At 38.8% G+C, this 12,361-nt stretch overlaps 1 protein-coding gene across 1 annotated transcript in view; it reads right to left on the reverse strand.

The window, feature by feature from the left end:
• Positions 1 to 552: 552 nt before the first annotated feature.
• The window catches only part of si:ch211-191i18.2 (uncharacterized protein LOC564095 homolog), a 27,196-nt gene continuing 15,387 nt past the window's right edge, over positions 553 to 12,361 (reverse strand). Inside the window, exons 3-5 of the mRNA XM_056480543.1 lie at positions 11,609 to 11,754; positions 5,448 to 5,566; positions 553 to 1,911 (exon numbers count right to left, since the gene is read on the reverse strand). Coding sequence (XP_056336518.1) covers positions 5,492 to 5,566; positions 11,609 to 11,754 — 221 coding nt within the window. The 3' untranslated portion in view covers positions 553 to 1,911; positions 5,448 to 5,491. The remainder of the gene's footprint in view (positions 1,912 to 5,447; positions 5,567 to 11,608; positions 11,755 to 12,361) is intronic.

Genomic DNA, 12,361 nt, shown 5'->3' on the forward strand with positions numbered 1-12,361 from the left:
GTCCGAAAAAGAAAATATCCAGTGAGCGGCAGTTCTGTGGGCGCAAATGCCTTGTTGATGGCAGAGGTCAGAGGAGAATGGCCAGACTGGTTCCAACTGATAGAAAGGCAACAGTAACTCAAATATCCACTCATTACAACTGAGGTCTGCAGAAGAGCATCTCCAAACACACAACACGTCCAACCTTGGAGTGGATGATCTACAGCAGCAGAAGACCACACTGGGTGTTACTCCTGTCAGCTGAGAACAGGAAACTGAGGCTACAATTCGCACAGGCTCACCAAAACTGAACAATAGAAGATTGGAAAAATGTTGCCTGGTCTGATGAGTCTCAATTTCTGCTGTGACATTCGGATGGTCGGGTCAGAATTTGGCATCAACAACATGAAGGCGTGGATCCATTCTGCCTTGTATCAACGGTTCAGGCTGCTGGTGGTGGTGTAATGGTGTGGGGGATATTTTCTTGGCACACTTTGAGCCCATTAGTACCAACTGAGCATCGTTTTAACGCCACAGCCTACCTGAGTATTGTTGCTGATCATGTCCATCCCTTTATGACCACAGTCTTCTGATGGCTACTTCCAGCAGGATAACGCACCATGTCATAAAGTGTGAATCATCTCAGACTGGTTTCTTGAACATGACAATGAGTTCACTGTACTCAAATGGCCTCCACAGTCACCAGATCTCAATCCAATAGAGCACCTTTGGGATGTGGTGGAACGGGAGATTCGCATCATAGATGTGCAGCTGTCAAATCTGCAGCAACTGTGTGATGCCATCATGTAAAAATGGACCAAAATCTCTGAGGAATATTTCCAGTACCTTGTTGAATCTATGCCACGAAGGGTTAAGGCAGTTCTGAAGGCAAAAGCGGTCCAACCCGGTACTATTAAGGTGCACCCAATAAAGTGGCCGGTGAGTGTATAATTACTCTACTTTTCTGAATTCATACTAGATATTGTGATTAACTAATTTTTGACTCAGTTTCTTCAATTGTCTTTATAAATGTCACTTTTTTTTGTGGAAAACAGAATTATTCAGCAAAATATTGATATAACAAAAATAAATTTAGTCTCTGAATTGATTTATGCAGACCTTTTTACATTTATGTACAATTAGGGCAAGCACATTATAAGTTACTGTAATTAAGTTACCCTAAAAATTAAAAGTAATCCGTTAATTTTTACGCTTTGTCAGGAGAAAAGTCATTTAATTACAGTATCTATTTACTTTTATAACAAATACTACCAAACACTGCTTAACTTAACAGCAGCATGATTATTTTTGACTGTCCCTTTAAAAATTAAACTGCGTAATATATTATATTTGTGCATGTACATGATGCATTACTAACAATTAGTCTGGTTTTGCGAGCTTTGATGCATTTGGTCAGGACAAAGGATATCCACAATATATTTAAAAGTGTGCTTTCAAACTAAAAAAATCGAATAAATGGGAGAGATGTATTCAAATTCCATTGCTTTTTTTGTCATAAAAGAGAGCATTGTTTGACATGACAGTGGACGGTCTGCGCATTCATTTCTACATCTGTTCATTAACCAAAAAAGGGGAAAAAATATCTTGTTTTTCCTCAGCTTCTTTGTTGTGCTCGTGCTCAGCCTGAAAGAATAACCACAAAAGAACCTGTCATTTAGTTTAGCCCCATTTCACATCCATATTCCAGCCTATGAGACCTCTGACCTCTGTGCGCTTGTTTTTTGGTGACTAAGAATGGTGAACAATGTGTCTTTTCATTTACAGCTTGCAAGCCATGTGTTGTCATGGTTTGTCATGGATCCACTGCTCTTTTTGAGTGTGCGCGTGTGTGTGTGTGCGCGTGTGAGTGTCATCCAAAAGTCTTTCGTTCAGGTTATCTGTCCATCTGCTCTTCCTCCTCCTTCTGGACTCCTAAAATAATAGAAAAGAGAAAGCAACTGAGCCTAAAATATTAAAAGATGTTATCGCCTGTTTATTGGCTCATGATGAGTGCCGCTGTGCTTGCTGGAGAGCAGAGGGCAGGACGGCACATAAAAAGCAATGTACTGCAGCGAAATGAGGGGCAAGAAGTCTGAACCTTTTCAATTCTGGAGCTTTAAGACAGTCACTTCAAATCCCAATACACTTCTTCTGATATTGTTCTCTGTGTCCTGTTACACCAGTACAACAATGGTAAAGTCTAGAAGGGATACAGCTGCGGATACTCATGTCATTCATTCATTCATTCATTCATTTTCCTTCGGCTTAGTCCCTTATTCATCAGATGTCGGCACAGTGGAATGAACCGCCAACTTATCCAGCATATGTTTTACGCAGCGGATGCCATTCAGCTGCAACCCAGTATTGGGAAACATCCATACACACTCATTCACACACATACACTATGGCCAGTTTAGTTTATTCAATTCACATATAGCGCATGTCTGTGGACTGTGGGGGAAACCGGAGCACCCGAAGGAAAGCCACGCCATCACTGGGAGAACATGCAAACTCCACACAGAAATGCCAACTTGACCAGCCGGGACTCAAACCAGCGACCGTCTTGCTGTGAGGTGACAGTGCTAACCACTGAGCCACTGTTCTGCCAATACTTCAATATAGCTTTTTTTACGTGACATTGTACAACAATAATTAGAGTTAATAATATAGTTTAATGAGTAATTTATTTAATTGTTATATCAATTTATTATATACATTTATCTAAATAAAATTATATGAATAATACTTGGTATAATTACTATTTTGGGTACACTAAAAAATATCTGTTAATTGACTGTTTGCATATTTTGTGACTCACAAGTGTTTTCTGTTTATGTTGTGAATTACATTATGGGATGTTGATCTCTGCTCTGTCGACTTTTGGTGTTGGAATTTCAACTCTACAGTTTAACAAAGTGATATTTATTAACATTTTAGAAGTTTGAAAATGCAATGTATGATGTAATATATAGGGAAATAGGTCTGTAAAATAACCGATAATGGACTAGCATTTTATTACAAGGTTTTTGTAGCTTAATATACAAATCAAATCACTTTTATTGTCACATCATCAGCAGCACGTGTGCTATGATGAGTGAAAAGCTTAGGTGCTGGCTCCAGACAGTGCAAAATACAGACAGTGCAAATGTAACAACAGTGCAAAATACAGGCAGTGCAAAATACTACAACATACAACCACATACTTAAAACCGGACAATGTAAAATTGGCAGTGTTGACAGCGATATGTACAATGAATAGGTACATAGTTGTAGGACAACACCAACCCAGACAATATATCACTTTAAACAATTAAACATGGTAATAAAAGTCATTTTTTCAAACTTTTCAAGGTTAAACGTTGTTGGAAGAAAGATCAAGATCCCCTAATGTAATTTAAAAGCAAATAAACGGAGAATAATAAAAACATGAATCGCAAAATACTGAAAACAGCAAATTCATGAATATTTTTTTACGGTGTAGGGGTAGATGTTAATAAAGTGCAATTAATGGGTAATTTAATGAGTTATGAAAATAATTATTGTTAACTTCTTGCCGCAGCTGTATCCCTTCTAGCATCAACCCAGAAAAGTTACATTTTGAAGAGGATCAGCACTGGTGTATGAGTGCCCTCTGCAGGCGGCATAGAGAATCACATGCTAATGTTCACAGACTCTGAAGATTGTTTATTATTATTTCCTTTATTTAGCCAGGAGATCACATTGAGACAGTACTCTCTTTTCTTCCAGTGAGACATATTTAAATAATTTTATTTATATATGTGACCATGGACAATTTCTAGATTAATAATAATAAATGAAGCAATAAGCTTTCCATTGATGTATACTTTGTTATGATAGTACAATATTTAGCCGAGAAACATCTATTTGAAGATCTGGAATCTGAGGGTTTAAAAAAACTCTAAATAATGAGAAAATCGCTTTTAAAGTGTCTAAATGAAGTTTTTATAGCAATGCACATTGCTAATTAAAAGTTCTGATAATTTTACAGTAAGAAATCTACTAAATATCTTCACAGAACATGATTTGAACATATTTTGTACAATATTGTAATGATTTTTGGCATAAAAGAAAAATCTGTCATTTTGATCCAATGTAGTTTTGGCTGTTGCCAAATGTATACCCAAGCAACTTTAGACTGTTTTTGTTTGGTCCAGGGTCACATATATGCAATTCTAGTAGAAAATAACAATCAAAACAATTTTTTTACTTGACAGTTTATTATACTTAATTTTAAGGATGCACAATGTTTTGTATTTTTTAAGGTATCTGTTTTTATATCAGATTTTTTATATTAATTTACCACAGACTTAAAGAAGTAAGCTTAGATTAAGGCAAAGCGGTCCTTAAAAGCACTATATCCTTTAAAGTGTGGATATTAGAGTGAGATTTCAACATAATATATATAAATATAGGGCGACATGTTGGCTCAGTGGTTAGCACTGTTGCCTTACAGCAAGAAGGTCACTGGTTCGAGTCCTGGCTGGGTCAGTTGGCATGTTCTCTCCGTGTTTGCGTGGGTTTCCTCAGGGTGCTCCGGTTTCCCCGCACAGTCCAAAGACATGCACTATAGGTGAATTGAATAAACTAAATTGGCTGTAGTGTATGAGTATGAATGAGAGTGTATGGGTGTTTCCCAGTATTGTGTTGCAGCTGGAAGGGCATCCACTGTGTAACACATATGCTGGATAAGTTGGCGGTTCATTCCGCTGTGGCGACCCCTGTTTTGCCTCACAGCAAGAAGGTCACTGGTTCGAGTCCTGGCTGGGTCAGTTGGCATTTCTGTGTGGAGTTTGCATGTTCTCCCCGTGTTAGCGTGGGTTTCCTCCGGGTGCTCCGGTTTCCCCGCACAGTCCAAAGACATGCGCTATAGGTGAATTGAATAAACTAAATTGGCTGTAGTGTATGAGTATGAATGAGAGTGTATGGGTGTTTCCCAGTATTGTGTTGCAGCTGGAAGGGAATCCACTGTGTAACACATATGCTGGATAAGTTGGCGGTTCATTCCGCTGTGGCGACCCCTGATGAATAAAGGGACTAAGCCGAAGGAAAATTAATAAATATATAAATATACTTTTTTTATCTACAATTCGGACATTTTTAAACCAGTTTGAAGGAGAAAAGCCTGCAATATAAACCTTTTTGTATAATTTTGAGGAGCTGAGATGTCTGAATTGCAATATAAACAGAGAATTTAAAAAAATCACAATAATAGGACATAAGAATTCAGCTATTTTACTCTGTTTAAAAAAAAAAACTATAATCTCTGAATGAACATTACTTGAACAGTTTTGAGGGGAATAAAGTCAGAATTGTGATTACAAATGTAGAATAAAGGTTTTCTGAAGAGTAAAAAAGCAGAATTGCAGTAGAAATATATCATTCATACCTTTTTACAGCATAAAACTGAATTTTCTGACTTTTAATTTGGATTCAGGTATTTTACTCACCTATCCAGATGTGTGACAGGATCCTGTAATATTCACTGGGTCTGCTATAGCAGTCTGAGCAGATGATGAACCATTACAACCAATTGAAGTAGCAGACATACAGGCGACGATCGAGAGGCCTAAAATAAAAATGAAAAAAGGTATTGTGTTAGTACACTGCTAAATCAGACATTCAACAGCCTTGTGGTATAATGCTAAATAATATTATGCTGGGTGACGCGGTGGCACAGTAGGTAGTGCTGTTGTTTCACTCAAGAAGGTCACTGGTTCGAGCCTCGGCTGGGTCAGTTGGCGTTTCTGTGGGGAGTTTGCATGTTCTCCCTGCGTTGGCGTGGGTTTCATCCGGGTGCTCCGGTTTCCCCCACAGTCCAAAGACATGCAGTACAGGTGAATTGGGTAGGCTAAATTGTCCATAGTGAATGAGTGTATGGATGTTTCCCAGAGATGGGTTGCAGCTGGAAGAAAATCCGCTGCATAAAAAACATGTGCTGAATAAGTTGGCGGTTCATTCCGCTGTGGGGACTCCAAATTAATAAAGGGACTAAGCCAACAAGAAAATGAATGAATGAGTGATAATCTTATGCTTTTGTGTTTTATATACTTCTCTCTAGTGTGTGGAGCAGTATGACAGAGGGTTTTTCCATTGTGGTCTCAAAGCAGATGTTGCAAATGTAGCTCATTTGTTTTAACACAGGAGTTCAGAAGACGCTGTAAAATGATTAGGTTGTTTAAGTAAATGTGCGTGTTTATATAGGCTGAGTATTGCACTGCTGGGAGCGTCTCCCCCTCCGCGTTTCCTCTATTTGCAGATGCTTTCCTTTAATGCAGAGCAGAGCTATTGTTTAACTTCCCAACACATGAGGATAAGAAGCAGATGGAGCGCTGTTCTTAAAATAATCAGGACACCTGTTTACATTCATATTCACTCCTATGGTTTGATGCGTCAGCAGGTCCGTAGTGCCTCGGCTGCAGTCGTGTAGTGAAATACTCAAACTATTGTATTGAGTAGTTTTTCTCAGGAGTTGTACTTCAGTAAGTAGTTTTAAAATGTTTTATACATGTATCAGGGCGGCTTGGTGGCTCAGTGGTTAACACTGTCACCTCACAGCAAGAAGGTCACTGGTTTGAGTCCCGGCTGGGGCAGTTGGCATTTCTGTGTGGAGTTTGCATGTTGCCGAAGCACCCAGGGGAAACCCACGCCAACACAGGGAGAACATGCAAACTCCACACAGAAATGCCAACTGGCCCAGCCGGGGCTCAAACCAGCAACCTTCTTGCTGTGAGGCGACAGTGCTAACCACTGAACCACCGTGCCTCCCTGGTTCCTAAATTGTGAAAGTAAAAGTAACTAGGCTAATTTCTGATTTAAATGCATTAAAATTAAATAATACATTAATCTAATATTTTGGGGGGTTTTGAACAGCTATTGGCTGGAAAAAGTCAGCTATATCTGGCAACACTGCATCTGGCAGATCGACCTCAAGACACAGACGCTTTATAAATGTACATATACAGTGTGGAAGCATTAAAAGTGCCCAAGAAAATGCTAAATCATTATACACAACGACCAAATGACTTTAAACAACAGCTAAATGCACTACAGAATGTTACGTTTTCAATACAAATTGTATGTATTGTATTAGTGCTGCATGAGCTTGGCTTTTGGCGCCACCTGCTGGACGCCAACCTGATTTCACTGAGTAGGATGTTCCTGGATTAACACCTATTGGCTCGTTTCCACTGACTCGTACGGTACGGTACGGTTCGGTTTGGTACGGGTCACCTTTATCAGGCTTGCATTTCCACTAACAAGGGTACCCTTTTGGTGGGCGTGGTGTATGACAGAAAGTTTCAGTCGACGTCATTCTAGCTCGAGGAAATGTCTACAATAAAGCTGTATGGGTCGTTCACATATCATATGAGAAGCACTTCTCACAAAACAGATGCTTCATACACATAAATACTTGTGTAGAAATGTTTATTACTAACTTTTCTATGAACATGAGTTGATTATAACTGCAGATCAATGACAGTGCGAAACAGCCTACTGTAACGTCTGTAATTATATTAAATAACTAAATAAATGAACATATATAAACACATACAGCCCCTTACAGTCTCCAATATGTTCCCAACTACTGAAGAACTACATAAAGTAGACATTTCGCCCGTATTTAATGTGCTCCTTTTTTCCCGGCTTCTCCTTTGTTTCTTCACGCTTCACTCTCACGTTTGTCAGTGTCTGACAGGATCGGGTTTCAAAAGCACGTCAATAATCAAGCGCAGGTTATTATACGTGCGGTGAGCGCTAGCAAGAAAGCGAAACCGCTCGCACTTCAGACTGGCTCGTAAAAAACTACGGGGCACAGGGTAAATCTGCTCTTCTTCTTGGCTTTGTGGCTGTTCATCAAGACGACGACAAGGTTTGTTTGAGCCCAGATCGACCATGGCTCGTTATTATATGTATTTATAATTCCGCTATAATCTCTCGCTGTGTTTTTCAAACATGGCGGGTTTTTTGTTTTCATTCTGGCTTGTTGCGTAAGCGAATGACGTATCTCTGTAAACCAATAGCGTTCAGCTGCGCGTTCAGCTGCGCGTCTAGCTGCGCCTTTTGGTACCCTTTCTCGTGTTTGGTACCCTTTCGAAAGGGTGCCGAAAAAGTGGTACGGTTCGTTTCTGTACGCTTTTTGACAGTGGAAACGGCCATAAAAGCGTACCAAACCAAACCAAACCTAACCGTACCGTACCACTCAGTGGAAACGGGCCATATGTTGATCCTGGAACAACATTCCAATCAGCCAATCAGAATTAAGGGATATGTTTACAGTTTATGTTAGGTTTAGGCTTATGGTTAGGTTTATGCTCTTCTACATGATTGTTATCCAACTATTATTCTATATAATTTACAGTTATGGTTGGGTTTAGGGGTAGGGAACAGGTATGGATTACATTTTCAAACAAAAATGATGTTCCAGGATCAACAAAGATGTTAATCCAGGATCACATCGTACTTGGTAAAATCAGGACGTGCACTGCTGGACACTAATAGCATACGTCAGGGGTCAAAATGCATAACCTTAGCATTAATTTATCATCACAGCTAGATTTTTGCCCCATTAGCTTACACAGATTTCACTCCATATCCAAACGCATCGACTTTTCACAGCATAATACTAGCTACTCACAACTTTTCAGTATTTTTTTAAAAGGGCTACTTTTTACTCATACATTTAGTATTAAAGGGCACCTATGATGAAAATCATCTTTTGTACGCAGTTTGGACAGAAATGTGTGTAGGTATAGTGTGTCCACAGTCATACTGGGGTGATATAAACACAATAAGTCTCTTTTTTTAATTTCCTGACATTAAAATAGGATTCAAATCCCTCCCATTTTGAGGCCGACCTCAACGTGACATGCAGTTTCCCCGCCCACCGAATTGATTGACAGCCGCATATTAACATGTCGCCATAGTAACGCCTATAATCATATCAACAAGACAGGATGTGCGCAAAGCAACTGGGATTAAAAGATCTGTTCAGCGCTCTGTGATCATCAATCATCATCAAATGTGATCAAGAGTGAGTTTTACAAGTTTAAAACGTCTTCATCTCCACAGCCGCGTCAGTACAAATATAAAAGAAGACGCTTCAATCCTGGTTTGTGGACGTTAAATCAAGTTTATTTTGCAGATTAACATAACGGATGTCCATACAGCAGTGGATATTAATATGAACTTTGAAACAACATTGTGTGTGACTCACCGAAAGGCTTGAATTAACTCCACAACAAATACATCAAATAAATAATCATTGGAAAAGTTCTTACTGTAGTATTTCTCACAAACGTTACGTGAGATCTGCTTCCTTCATGACAGTCACTGTGCTGTTTATCTGACGCAACCGAGGCAGAGATTGAGGCATACTTTGATAGGCACGTGAGAAGGGTGGGCGGGGAGAACTAGCATTAAAGGCGCAGGCTACACAAACAGCTACATTGTGTTCAGAGCAACATATACCAATATTCTGAAAGGTCTAATAAATAATCTGATGGGTGTTTTGAGCTGAAACTTAACAGACACCTTCTGGAGAAAAGACTTATCTTAAATCTTGAAAAAGGGGTAAAATAGGTTCCCTTTAACAACAGATACTTTTACTTTTACTAAATTTTTCACCAAGTAATAGTACTTTTACTTAAGTGTGATTTTTCAGTCCACACACCCAAAAAAAATCCACACAATTCCTTCATGTTGTCCCAACATAAATGGATTTAGTTAACATATTCGTTATTACAATTTTAAGTGGTTTGAACATAAAACAATTAAAGGGCACATAGGTTACCCCTTTTTTCATATTTAATATAAGTCTTTTGTGTCCCCAGAATGTGTCTGTAAAGTTTCAGCTCAAAACACTCATCAGATTATTTATTAGAGCTGTTTGAAGTGTCTATATTATAGCTGGAAAAAAGGTTTTGCTGTTTTTATGTACTGGCCCTTTAAGGCTAGTCCTCCCCGCCCACCGTTCCCACGTGCCAGTCAGCAATCGGCGCCCTCGGCTGCCTCAGGAAACAGATCTCACGTAACGTATGTGAGAAATACTACAGTAAGAACTTTAACAATCACTATTTGATGCAATTTTTGTGGAGTTGCAACAATGAGTCACACACAATGTCATTACAAAGTTCACGCACACACACAGCAAGGACACAAACACATAGCGCACACACATACACACACAAACGTAGCGCAGACATACACACACACACATAGCTCAGACACGGACACACACACACACACACACACACTTAGCTCAGACACGTAGACACACAGACACACACACAGCTTAGACACGAAGACACACACACAGAGAGAGAGAGAGAGAGAGAGCGCATTAAGCTTTGCACTCGTTTTGCACGTATATGTGACATGATGCTGGTAATATCCACTGCTGTATGGATATCTCTTATATTAATGTACAAAATAAACCCGATTTAACGTCCACAATACGCCACTGAAGCGTCTTCCTTTATAATTATTCTGATACGTGGATGTGCTGATTAAGTGCATCTGAAGTGAATCGCTGTAATTCATTACACACATGCTCTGTTTCAAAACATTTTAAACATGTGAAACTCACTCTTTATCACGTTTGATGATGATTAATGATCCTAGCGAACTGAACACACCTTTTATTCCCGGCTGCTTTGCGCTCGTCCTGTCTTGATTATATGATTATACACGTGACCACCGGACATGTTAATGCGCGCAGCTGTCAATCAATATTGGTGGGCGGGGGGACCGCACTCCTACGTAAAGTTGCGGTCGGTCTGAAAACCGCTCCAATTGGTCCACCATTTTTATGTTGTTAAATTTGAAAAATAGGGACTGGGTGTGTTTATTTCACCCCAATATGACAGTTTATACATTATACTTACACACATTTCTGTCTAAACAGCTTGAAAAGTAAATTTTTCACCATAGGTGCCCTTTAAGTTGTTCCCCCCGAAAAATTAAGAATTGTGTTGTTTCTACTCGTTTTAAATAAGTAGTTTGAACAAGGAGCAAAAGTCATTTTTTAGAGTTGACTTTTTCCACCACTGCTTGTGAGGCTAATAAAAAAATGACATTTCACCTTGCTGAGTTTTATTGCACTCATTGAACATAAATAATATCTCCTCCCCTGTGATATTTTCACAGCATTTCATTTAGAGATGACTATTTCATTTCTAATCACCATACGTGTTTTATGAAAACTGTAGTTATGAAATCATCCAGACATTTTAAAAGTTCAGCAGCTCTGGATTTCACAATGTTTGTTTCTTTTTCTGGGGTGTACGAACAGGTCAGTGACATATTTCTCTCCTTTTTTTCCCAGATGATAACTGTTTCGTATTATTAAGCGGATTTGTTTGTCATTTTGGGAAGACAGGGTTGAAGATGCTAAACATCTGACCTGCGTTTGGATCAGTGTGGAGGAGTTTTGTCCGCCCACATAAATTGTTAAAGTAATACAGCCCCGTTTCACAATCCCACCTCAGACACAAGGCCTTTGTGTGGCAGGAGAGATGAACCACATTACTCAAGACTTTATAATGTATTGGCTGTGAGTGTTTTGTCTATTCAGCATGTTCTGGTGCATCTGAAGTGGTTTGAGAAATACCTGACTCTCGAACATGACTGGGGGTTCGGTGGGCTTTTCTTGATGCACCCGTCCATCTGTTTCTGATTCTGTAAAGTTTGTTTCTCCTACAGTGTCCAACTCTTCTCCATTTAAAAACCTCTCCAGATCTTCCCTGCTAACATTGCCTGGTCAAGAGATACAACAGATTATTAAAACAAGAGCAGTGGTTATGTTTCATGCCAGTACGTAATTACATACATTACTGTTTAAATGGTGATGCAAAGCTGAATTTTCAACATCATTTACTCCAGTTTTCAGTCGCATGGTCTCTCAGAAAGTATTCTAATATGCTGATTTTCTAGCCAAAAAAATGTTTCTTATTATCATCAATGCTGAAAACATTTGTGCAGTTTTGTGTTTTGTGAAAACCGAGAAACACTTTGATGAATAGAAAGTTCAAATGAACATAATTCGGAACATTTGTGATATTATAAATGCTGTTTTTGAGCCAGTTATTGCATCATTTATGAATAAAAGTTTTGTTTTTCTTTCAAAAACATAGCTGATAAAATCTTACTAACCCTAAACTTTGAGCCGAACATAAGACTTTCCAATTTTCACGTTGTCCTTTCACTGATTTATAAAACTGTATGAAATTATGACACATACCTACTATAATGTTAAATATTATATACAGCAATACATCTAAAAAGCAAAGTATAGCGTAAACTAGTATGATTTATTTTATAACACTGTTGATTTAAAATGCATACATTAGCCTTAATGAAAATT

Source organism: Danio aesculapii, chromosome 19, assembly GCF_903798145.1.
Source record: "Danio aesculapii chromosome 19, fDanAes4.1, whole genome shotgun sequence".
Lineage (NCBI taxonomy): Eukaryota > Metazoa > Chordata > Actinopteri > Cypriniformes > Danionidae > Danio > Danio aesculapii.